General features: G+C 33.3%; 1 protein-coding gene across 1 annotated transcript in view; it reads right to left on the bottom strand.

The window, feature by feature from the left end:
* Positions 1-9,580: 9,580 nt before the first annotated feature.
* The window catches only part of LOC120626136 (orexin receptor type 1-like), a 77,335-nt gene continuing 74,427 nt past the window's right edge, over positions 9,581-12,488 (bottom strand). The window contains exon 8 of the mRNA XM_039893438.1: positions 9,581-10,365. Within this exon, the coding sequence (XP_039749372.1) occupies positions 10,034-10,365 (332 nt within the window). The 3' untranslated portion in view covers positions 9,581-10,033. The remainder of the gene's footprint in view (positions 10,366-12,488) is intronic.

The following is a 12,488-nucleotide window of genomic DNA, read 5'->3' as shown; positions in this document are numbered from 1 at the left end:
TGAAAATTTTACTTTATGCAGACGTTTGGAAACTGTTTTAAAACTTTTTGCACTGTTTGTTTGTGTGTCTAATACTTACATGTAATAAAATAAAATAAAAACAGTAAGTCTACTCGTATTTTATTATACGTACAGGGAATGCGTTCGCTTTTTATGAAATCCGTAGTCCGGAAGTTTTGATGATAAAGGTTGATGACGGTACGCTTAAGATTTAGGGTGAGAAGTTTATGTGAAGTCATCAACCGTAATATATTTTAGCTGCTGCATGAAATATCTAGGTGAGTCATAAATGTGTAAAGCAGAACAACTGACCCGTATATACTATATCCTACTTACTTATCTGAAATATTATGAAAAGTATTTTGTGTTATATATTTTTTAGGAAATACGGAACGCCTCTTTAGTCTAAATGCCACCTTTTATAGTTTATAATAAAATAGCTTAAAAGTCTGCTACAGGGTCAACTATTGACTCCCGACAGAGGTGACCTTGGTCGGTTTAGTTGCGGTTCTAGCCTTGAATAAATGATTGATTAAATAAAAAAACTGAACACATTTTTATTGTAGATTGCAGTTAAAATTCACACAATGCAAATGGACTAGAGCAGTAAAGAAGAATGGACAAATTGGCGGCGTTAGCACTACATATATAAGTTTTAGTAATAGTAGGATTTACAACATATAGGTATAATAGAGCTTTATGTGACAGAAATCGTCCGGAGAAGTAGGTACTACCGCCATGCTTATTTCTGCCGCTAACAGCATAGTTACATTTCTGTGTTCTGGTCTGAAGGCTGTGGTCACCATCTGCTTGGTTCGTCAATTATTACTATAAAAATATATTTAAAAATAAATAATAAAAATATATATATATAACTATTAATATATTTTTTTTAGTAATATATATATATTCAGAAATAGAGGCTACATGCGTGGGTGAAATGGTGTAGATGTGGATTCGGCCTTAATGATTTTCACCAAACTTAGCTAAAAACACTTTTGACTAATTCTCCTTTCAAACTAAAGAAACATAACAAAATCGGTTAATCAGATCGTGAACTACGATGCTACAGCACACTCACACACTCTCACATATATAGCTACGAGCACACACACGCTCACACACATAGGTATACATAGATCAGATCACTCCGTCGTTTTTGCGTCGGGGGTTAAAAATATTCATCTTCAACAACGTTATGGGTTGAAGCCACACCAAGGCATTTGGCTTGTCTGCTAAAACTTACCCGGAAATAAAAAGAGTGACACGCGTAGTTACCAATATTGTCCCGATATGGATTCAGCCTTAGATTTTGATCATAAAAACGAACGACAAAGGGACGATAATGATTAATAACGGCTATACGATGCCGAAGTCACCGATAACCGCCTGGCACGCTGTAAATCTAAGATACGGCAAAATCAGGTGTTCTGGTAATATTCCTCTACGTCAATTTTTCTAAAGGCTCACAGACGGCTGTGAAAATGCGGTCGATAATACTGGCTATATATTCGATTGTCCCGTTTTTTTTTGCATCGGGGGTTTGTGTATGTATGCTTGTGTGTCGCTTTATGGCTCTTTTTTTTAAAGTCGAATATGTGGAGAGCATTTGTAGCTATTGAATTTTCATAAAAATTGGTCTAAGATGGCGATTTTTTTTTCTTCAGCTCCCTCAATATTGATGGCTATATTCTACAGATCCCTCCATATTTCATTTGATACCCATAAAGCTTGACTAGTAGAATAATGTGAACTATATTGAAAGTCAGATGTTTTGAATTTTTTTCTTATTTATAAATTATTATAATTAACCATTAACACTCCTGAAATTGATAGCGCACATACCAAGGTTGAGGCGAATAATTGCTCAAACATTAATCCCACGGTAACACAATACTTGCCTAATTTAAATAAAGTTGTTCAAAAGAGACTTCTCCGTCCGCCACAGTAAGCATACAAGTGAATTTCAAATGTAATATTGCAGAAATGCCGCTGTATAATAATGATCCATGTGGGAACTGTTTGAGCTGGCATGAACAGTTTTCATCCTGGTTTGCAGTTATTAGATAACAGTTACTAAATAGTACTTATATCGAGCTTTACTATCAGATTTCAAATACTTTCTGATAAAGCATTCTGGGGTGTGGTCAATATTTCAGGCCTCCATTCAGTAACTTTACTGACAGTTGCTTGTTTGTGGTGGACTAAATCGCCATACAAAATTTCCGATAACTTAATCTTTTAATTCTACAAAAATGTGTGACCGTGGATGACTTGTTTTTGCTCTCCAGAATGCAAGCTAAAGCCCTTAGCAAAATTTCGACAAAATGGAGATATAAAACGTAGAAACCGATTAAGGCTTAAATAATTGCCATACCTCGGAATCGGTTAAAATCTTCGATCGCATTATCATATTAATTGACTGCAGTTTCACCTGGTGGTAAATGATGAACAAATAGTACCAGTTACATTGTGTATTATACAAAATTATTAGATTGTTTTGTTTGGGATTGCTTAATTAACTTATTTTTTGTAAGAAATATGTATTATTCGTCTTCCCACGTTATGGGGGTGCGGTACATGAAGTGTTTTAAAAATTTGAAGATAGACTTATATTTTTGTTTTGGCATATTTTGTACGACCGACCGTTGGCCTTACGTAATTATCTTTGTAAAACTCCAATATTGGTAAAATAAATTGTTGTTTTTTTGTTTTCTAAAAGAAGTGTGTTTCCTTTTTTTTTAGATTACTAGTTCATTATTTTCAAATCAACATAACATGATTACAATTCTGTACATATGCAAAGTTTTTAATTAATGGAATAAGGAAGTCAATGAAAACTTTTTCAATCATCCAAAGTACCAACAGTAACAAAATTTAAATATCCGGGTAAGCGGTTATAAAAGCTATTGATACAATTATAACGTGTAATAAAGCTTATGGAGAATGCAGTAAAGGTACAGTCGTCTAAAAATTTCATCAAAAATTCTAGTTTTGGACACTTTATGATGATTTAAAAAGAAGTTATTTGATGCAGAGTATATGTTTTTTATCTGCTTTACGCAATAAGAGAGCAAGGAATTACTCGATTGACCTTTTTTGTTTTTCTATAAAAATCAATATGTTCACCGTAAATTTAAAATTACGTAAATTTATTTAACCGTAAATTTATTTATGTAATCGTTGCCTAACCTAAGCCTTTGTTAAAAAAATGATTTTGTGTCAGAATAGCTCAATTATTCGTATTTCTTTAGTCTGTGTTCAAAAGGACAGCAGCACATATTATGTGAAGCAAGTTATTATAAACATTTTATATTGGCAATACGTGGTATTGAAAGTATCCTGCAAGTGAATCCGTTTCTAGGTAAAATTATTAGCGAGAAAAAGAAGGTGGGAATTTTGAAAAGGTAATTAATAGAAACGATATTTTGATAAAAGGTTTTTGGTGTTAGGCTTTTGTTAAAAATAATAATATTAAGCTCTATATGATATTCTATATAACTTTTTATCACGATCGCTTAGAAACATAATGTCCTATTTACAAAATCCTATGATTTTATTTTAATGCAAGATTAAATAGTCGCTAGTTCTTCTAAAATCTGTTCTGACGTCCAAATATGAAATCATGCGCCATTTGAACAACGCATACGGCTCCGGTTAGATCCATTTTTATTATTCCATATTCCATAATGCCTAAGGGATTCTATTTCTAAGCCTCAGCTGTCGGTTTGTTCTGTCCATTTGTCACTCATGAAACCTACCGACTGGTAGAGAGCAAAAAGCATCACAGATTTCTATTGTCACTTTAACAACAAATACTAAAGAAAAAGCTTAAGACAAGAAACCGTATTGTTTGCTTGATTTTAAGAATGTTAATACTTACCATGTAGTCCTTCATATTGCACCTGAGTACAAAAACGCCCTTGCTGAGTGACTTACCTGTTCGTTGAGTTCCATTGAAGTAAAATCTATGTCAATATTATAATAAACTATCAAATGTGTACCGTTTACTGCAACGGGTTTTTAAATACTTATTTTACATTAATCATTAAAAATATATTTATTTTTACTTCTTAAAAAAATGTACAAAAGTCGAAATTAATTTTAAGCTCTTACAGTCAACCTTGGTTTGTGCAATAATAACTACTATTAAATAACTAAACTAACTTATAATAACTAAATTTAATATAAATTAAAAATATAATTATAAATTAATTATATTATAGAATTAACAGTACATATTTATTCAAATATTATATACATTTTTGTAAGTAAAACTTTTGTTTGTTTTAGTTATCTTTCTCTTGGTACGGAAAAACAGATAAGAGGGAATTTACTAATGGTTGCGCGCGCTTCTCTAACATAGAATAAGGTTGGTCTCCAATGAAATTTATTATTAATGTCAAAGTCAAAGTCAAAGTCAAAAATATCTTTATTCAAGTAGGCCCACAGGTGGCACTTTTGATGCGTACATAAGAACCACACGGTAGTGAGATGATGGTGATAACCACATTCGTAAACTTAAAACTAAAGCTACGAGGGTTCCAAACGCGTCCTGGTCTAAGAAGAAGCCCACAACAAACTTAGCCGGGTGTTTTTTTTTTTTTTTTGTTATCACCATCTCACAATGTCATTTTAAATTATTAGAAGAGCAACCTGGTTAGAGCAATAATTTACACCCAAGCTTTTTTATCGTTTACGTAGTCCTTTATACTATAATAGGACTTTTCTATAAGCTTACGTTTAATACAAACTTTGAACTTTTTAAGAAACATCTCCAAGATGACAATTGGTAGTTTATTGTAGAATTGTATGCAATTTCCTTTAAACGAATTATGAATTTTATGTAACCTAGTATATTGCACTGTAAGTTTATTCTTACTTCTAATGTTTAAATTATTGCAGTCACATTTTTTCTTAAATTTAGAAATGTTTTTATGAACGTACATTAAATTTTCAAATATGTACTGACTATACACTGTCATTATTTTAAAATCTTTAAATTTATCTCTCAATGACTCTCTCGGACCCATTTTGTAGATAGAACGAACAGCCCTCTTCTGCAGCACGAAAATAGTGCTAATATCAGCAGCATTACCCCAAAGTAAAATTCCATATGACATAATGCTGTGAAAGTAACTAAAATATACCAGTCTCGCAGTTTCTACGTCGGTCATATGGCGTATCTTCTTTACCGCATAGGCAGCAGAACTAAGCCTGTTCGATAAATTATTTACATGAGGGCCCCATTGAAGTTTAGAATCTAACGTTATTCCTAGAAAAACTGTCGTATCCTCCAGTTTCAGTTCCTCATTATTAAGTAGTACAGTGGTTTTCACGTGTTTAACATTAGGTAAAGTGAATTTTATACACTTGGTTTTTTTTCCGTTAAGAACCAAATTATTAGCTTCAAACCACTGTACCACTTTAGCGAGAGAGTTGTTTACGTCGTCAAAAGCTAGTTCACGTCGATTTATTTTAAAAGTCAGTGATGTATCATCGGCAAACAGAACTATCCCGTGTTTATCCTTGGCAAGGTAAGGAAGGTCATTAATGTAAATAAGGAACAGAAATGGTCCTAATATAGACCCCTGTGGGACACCTATTTTCATAACTGATCCATTAGACCGTTTTCCATTCACGTCGACTTTCTGAATTCTATCGCGTAGATAGTTACTCATTAAGTCTAGAGCTACACCCTGAATTCCATAGTGGTGTAGTTTCCTAACTAACGTTTCGTGTTGAACACAATCAAACGCCTTAGATAAGTCACAGAACACACCAAGTGCATCACGTGACTCCTCCCAGGCTTCAAATATGTTTTGTATTAGCTCAACACCTGCGTCGATTGTTGAGCGACCCCGTGTGAAACCAAATTGCTTAATATGAAGTAAATTATACTTATGAAAATGGTAAAGTAATTGATTTAAAATGAGTTTTTCAAAGATTTTACCGAAAGTGGGTAGTACGGATACTGGTCTAAAGTTAGTGGGGTCAGAAGTACTACCCGATTTAAACAATGGAACTATTTTACTAAGTTTCATTAAGTCAGGAAACACACCACAATCTATACAATTATTAAATATTAAGGCTAAATCGGGTGCAACAATATCAATTAATGATTTGACAACGTTTACGGAAATGCCCCACAGATCATTTGTTTTTTTATTAATTAATAATTTAAAGGCTTAATGTATAAAGTTATCTTATAATTTTTGTGTCATCAAGCTAAATGAAATGCATTGCAAATTATTTCATCATATTTATTTATTTCAAAACTCTTACGATCTTTAAACAGGTATACAGCTTTTTCAATAAATAATCACATTTAGAATGTTTCTACTTTACATAAAAATATAGTTAAAAAGTTGGTATTTACAGAAGATACACATATGATTACTGTAATAATTTATACGCACTTACTTAATTAAGAAGGTAATAGGTTTTCATTTTTATATTATTATTAATGATTTATATACAATGTTTGTCAGTTCTAAGTAAAAAAAAAAACTTGAAACTTTGAATAATAGACAACGCTACAATAGTAATGTACTAATTAGCATTATGTAGCCAAGGACTTCGTTAGCCCCGATTATTTTTTCTGTTTCCCGCCGTGTGTGAGAAACCCTAAGTGAGAAAGTTCCATCAAAATCGGTTCACCTGTGTCGAAAATTATGCCGGGCTAAATACAGACGAAGAGAGCTTAAAGTTTTGTATGTGTGTTAACTATTCGTTTTAAGTTAACTGCATTAATAAAAATGAATATAAAATTAATCATCATCATTCATCATCATCATATCAGATGATGGTCCATTACCGGCCCTCGACAGGGCACGGGTCTCCTCCCACAATGAGGAGGAGCTAGAATTAAATTAATATTAATAATTAAAGTAAAAATAAAATTAATAAGAAATAAAATACGTGAGATGTTTAAGGGGGGGGAGGGGGCCGAGTCAAATCTCATCTAATCTAACGTTAGAGAGTTAGGATCTCGGCAAATATCACGATTTTTTTTTTCTGATTGAAACAAAAAAAGCATTATACTATTTTGGTCCATTTAATACAGGTTGTACATGCTTAAGATATAATCTTACTAGTCTTAACTAGTACATAAAAGCACGAAGCAATATTTTTTTTCTTTTTACAATAACAATCCAACGCGTTTACTTAAGAAACACAAATTTTGAAAAATCTCACTTGAGATTGGGGGATGGGGGAGGAGGTTGAGTAAAACGAGCCACCAGGGGGGGGAGGTAAAAAAAAAAGAATATACACCTCACGTAATTTATGGACGCCCCCTTATTTCAAAATAACATTTTTTTTTTTATTTGTAACACTTCTAACTTTTACTTTTGTATGTATAAAATATCTCCCATTTCCTACAACTTCGAAGATTTATTGTTTATTTTATTTTTTGTTTCATGTTAATTCATCTGCTAGTAGTAACTAAGCATTGATGTTTGTAACTTTGTACCTACAAAGGCTTCGGCTAGAAGGACCATTAAGATTTTTTTTTTACTTTTTCCCATAATTCGAACTTGCGACCCCGAGTGCTTTGACCACTAAGCCACTGTGGCTCAGATAGGATATAACACGTTATAATTAAGGTGTTAGTAAACGCAGGGAACACAGGAAATGGCTTGTTTACACAGAATGTATTGAGTGTCGGCACCCAAGCATGTAATAAAACGGCATAAAGTTAATTTTAGCATCAACAGTTGCAACTGTTTTGTAGTGAGGGGATATTCGTGGTTATATTTTACAAAACTCTTTGGAGTAGCCCAACTACGCCAGTTAATCTTAATAGCTAAGCCACGTTGACTTTAATCGGTAAATGGATGGGATACCGATTTTTCCAGTCGGAATTTAGCCTTTAACCGTTTCGCGTGCCCCGGGCAGTAGTAACTAACTCTTTGTAATATAATTGTTAAGTTAAAGTAAAATAATTAAAATAAAGTACGCTTTACTTTGCTGAAGAAGTTACACAATATACAAAGAACATAAAGTTTAATTTTCTATAATCAACTACAATTAGAAAATTATATACAGTGTAACGTTTAATTTCTTTATTTTTTTATAATAATAAGGGTGGTTTTCGTTTGAATACGCTTCTCTCATGATTCACAAGTCGGAAAGAAAAAAAGCGTTTTGGAATTCGTAGCAAAACTCTTGAGAAAGGTTATAAGTTATTCGAAATCATGGTAAAATCCTTAGAAGCTGAGCAATGACGTAATATCGCAATGCTGTGGTTCGTGGTATACAGTAGTAGTAAAGCTTTTTGTGACAGAGCTCGTTCGGGGAAGAACTACCGACATGCTTCTTTCTGCCACAAAACAAATTTGCTGTGCTCCGTCTACAGGCCGTGGTGGCCAGTGTAAATTACGATTAACACTTACGCGTGAGATTAATAGACTCAGAGCGCCACTTTGTGAGGCGTGCTCCTTACATGCCCTGCGATGTGTTGCTTCGTTTATAGGTGTGTGTGTTTTGGTGTGTTTATATGTTTTTCTATTTACCAAGCATGCACGCTTGGTCCGTGAAAATGTTACTATCTATATTTATAAAAAGTAAAATAGAAATTGAAAGCTTCTGTCGGAGAGTTAACAGAAGCTCGCGGACAAAGTCACGGGTCGTAAAACCAAATATCTTATCTATGTGTTAAAAATCAAGTAATCAAACCCTAGTATCCTCAAAGCACCCCTTGATCATTAGTCAACAGCCCACAAGCGTCCACTGCTGAACATAGGCCTTTCCAAGAGCGCGCTACCACACACGGTCTTTCGCCTTTCTCATCCAGAAGCTTCCAGCTACCTTTTTAAGGTCATCTGTCCAGCGGACTGGAGGTCATCCTACAGTGCGCTTACCGATTCGTGGTCTCACTGCAGAACGTGTCTGCCCCCATGGCCATCAGTCCTACGACAGACATGACCCGCCCGCTGCCACTTTAACTTGCCAATCCTTATTAAGGGGGTAATAGTATAGAAAAGTAACGACGGAGTCTAATATCGCAGTGTAATTTCTCACCTAGGGGCTAAGTAGCGTATAATTTGTATCTGCCAAGTGCCATATCTCCTTGAGACCAATAATTCTTGATCGTCTTATTAATGTCGACAACGTTAGCTTGCCTTTGTTAGACGAGAATAATTATTTATTGCTTTTGTTTCATCAAGAGCAATCAGATTATAAGAAGACAACTCGGATAAGAAGCAAATCGGATTAACTTTATACCAGAACCGGGTCAGTAAGCTTATTACTGCGCGGGAATCATTAAACTATTTGGTTTGTTTGGTCATCTCATATTTTTCAGGATTGTACAACAATTCGGGAATATATTCGTATGATTATGTTACTAAGTGAAGATCTCTTGTAAAAAATAAATATATTTTGGCATTTATACTTATGGGCAAAACTTTATTGTATGGTTCGTATTTTATATCTAGAAGGTATATCGGTTCTTATGTGTATTTAGAAATAATAAATTATTATTTTTTCATTAATGAAATATGTAGCTTAAGAAATAAGTAAATTAATAAATACATTTATGTTTATTTTATGTTATATATATTATATGGTTTGATAACCTACCTACCTGTTTTTTTAATGTCTGTTTTTTTTAGTAATAATTAAGGAAACGCTTACAAGGATATGACATTCAATATTTACAACCATCGATGAATAACTTAATACAGTCATAAATTAATGTTTAAAACACAGTTTTTATTTTCCTTTTCTCCTTGATCTGACAACTATTAAGACTACGATTAAATTTAAATTTAAACCCGTTTTTTGTTTCGTCCACAGTGAAAAGTTCTTTGAGTTCATTATCGCATTCTCGATAGTCAGCGTATGTATCACTATGTCTTTCAAGTTCTATTTTATCGAAGCTCACTTTCTTAGCACCACATCCACTCGGTCCTTGGCCTTTAAAACAATCGTAATAAGGCTTACAATCAATGCTATTTGTACTTCTTGCTATATAGCCAATTCCGTCACGGTTTCTATCTGTGTACACGAGGAGGTCTCTGCCCAATTGTCAATCCCTAACATCCGTGGTTAACGTGAATCGAGCAGATTCACTTACCGGGTCATCGCGCACTTTAAGTCTTCGAATGCCGTTCATGTTCTCTATAAAAGAGGTATTTGTATTTCGGACTACATCTCGATTGATGTTGTTTTGGTTGGATGGTGAAAGATGAGTCAATCTGTAGCTGACACAAGAATCATTTCTGCGGACAATAGTTCTGGTTGTACCTGCTCGAGAACTGCCGATGGGAGCAAACGAAGTTCCATTTTGCTCAGGGGCTGAAGCAAGACAGCAGCATAAACACTTGAAATAGGATCTGTGAAACTCTCGCCGGAATTTTCCTGTAACAAATGAAAACAGTTTACCAAACTCTATTTATACGAAAAATTTGTAAATAAAGTCAATGACACATTTGACTTAAGGAATGTTTAAGACGCACTTTTTATAGAAGTAGAAAGAGGTGGGTTTGAGGTGCAGATGTTCATTAGTAACGCAAGTTCAATGCTCGGTATGTAAGTAAGTCGCACGCCTCATCTCGGTAAGACACCGCTTCTGTATAAACTACGTCTTCTAAAGTGGCGATAAAGATTGAAAAATTGGTGGATTTTAAGCACTTGTGTTTAGATGATTTTCTTATTTAGCGTTATGTGAGCAAAAGTGCAGAATCAGACATTTTCAACCTTAATTGTAGCAGTATTTTCAAATCCACTTTAAATAGCTTTTTGGAAAATATTTTTTTTTCTCGATAATCTTATAAAATTGAGGATCAACTAGAGGGTGTACACAAAATCAGACACTGTTTAATAATAATATAAAACATTTAAGGAAGCTGCACCATTGATATAATATATTTGTGATATAAAACAAATAATCGTGCAGGTGAGTTATACGAATAATTTGATACATAACAAAAATAAATGCATGCGGTTCCCAATATCAAACACAATATTTTTAAAAGCCAGATATTCTTTGAAAATCATAATCAAACCATTTGGGGCCGAATGCACTAACCTGAAAACCCTGGGAAACCTGCAAGCAAAATATTTCTGTGACGTATATTGAAACAAAAAAGGAAATGAAGGGTCGGGTTTCCGTAGCTAATCATATTCACTTAGATACTGACTTCTCTATTTTATTATTACCACAGAATATAATATAATAGTACATATTATGACTAATTGTAACTGAAGCTTCTGTTCTGTTTACCTAAATCAAAACCATTTTGTGAACACATTTTCAAATCAGAATCACATGAAATATTATCGTAACGAAATATATTAAAATACCTTACATACTCTTTTTTATGCTTTCAAATATGCTGAATATGTTTCTAATCAGACGTTTTTTACAGCTAATAATGCGTAAATTTTTTTGTTTGTCATTCTTTAGGAGGCTTTTTTGCACGGATTGAAAACGAGCAATTTTTCGTACTGGTTAGTGTTTTTTGAGGACAGAATAATGTTAAATAATGTTAACGTTACTGAAAACTTTGCTTTAGTATTTGTATTGTTAAATATTTGAGCACGGTATCAGAATATTAAATCTAAATCCTATAATGAGCGGTTTCCAAATGTAAGAGTTAACAGGGTTGATTGACAGTTCGTTTTCGGTCTTGCACTTAGCAATGCGATGAGTAGTAGTCACGGCGTGGCGCGCAGGCGTCTGTTATTTTCTTTGACCAAGTGTACGTAAATCGATTAAAGAGCGGTTTGATATATTGTACCCAAATTACAAATTAATTTGAACGCATGAAACCGGCTTAATATTAATAAATATAAATATTGTTTATTTTGAAACTAGTTACGGTTATGTTTCTTTGAGTCATTTTGTCTTTCTACGATACTAATACATAGAATAATATACCATTTCAAATTCAAATTCAAATTCAAAAAACACTATATGTTATTATTACAAGTGAATGAGTCCTCTGGCTATTTTGTTCTTTAAAAATACTAAGATGTTCCTTAATTAAATAGAACCAATTAGAAGTCAGATGGAAAAAACCAAATATCTGAGAGTAGGCTCGACGGAGTATGAAAAAGAAATGTTCAAAACTTTGAATTAATCGAGGCGAGTGAAATCAAATTCTTAGAATATTTGATTCGAACCAAATTCAGGCACGCCTAGTATGAAGTAACAGAGCTAAGAAAACACGCGTCTTGACACTGATAAAAAGCCTACTTGCCTTTATTGTTGACTGTCTGTTTCATGTCATGGTAATTTATATATGACATGATAAAAGTTTATGGGTGTGTTCCTGAACCGTACTCGTAAAACTTAAAATATAGTTTGATGTTTTAACATTCCAAGATGTTTTATTATGTTGTTTCGGAAAGTATAACATTGTTGTTCAGTATCATTAGAAAACGCTTGCAGCAATGTCAATTTTTTTGTGCAATAACTATAAGTTATTCAGTTTTAACTACATCATTTTCTTACTTTATATTCACAGACAAAGAGTTTT

The sequence above is a fragment of the Pararge aegeria genome, chromosome 1 (genome assembly GCF_905163445.1).
Source record: "Pararge aegeria chromosome 1, ilParAegt1.1, whole genome shotgun sequence".
Lineage (NCBI taxonomy): Eukaryota > Metazoa > Arthropoda > Insecta > Lepidoptera > Nymphalidae > Pararge > Pararge aegeria.
The sequence above is the reverse complement of the archived record's forward strand: the minus strand, read 5'-3'. Positions and strand labels throughout refer to the sequence as shown.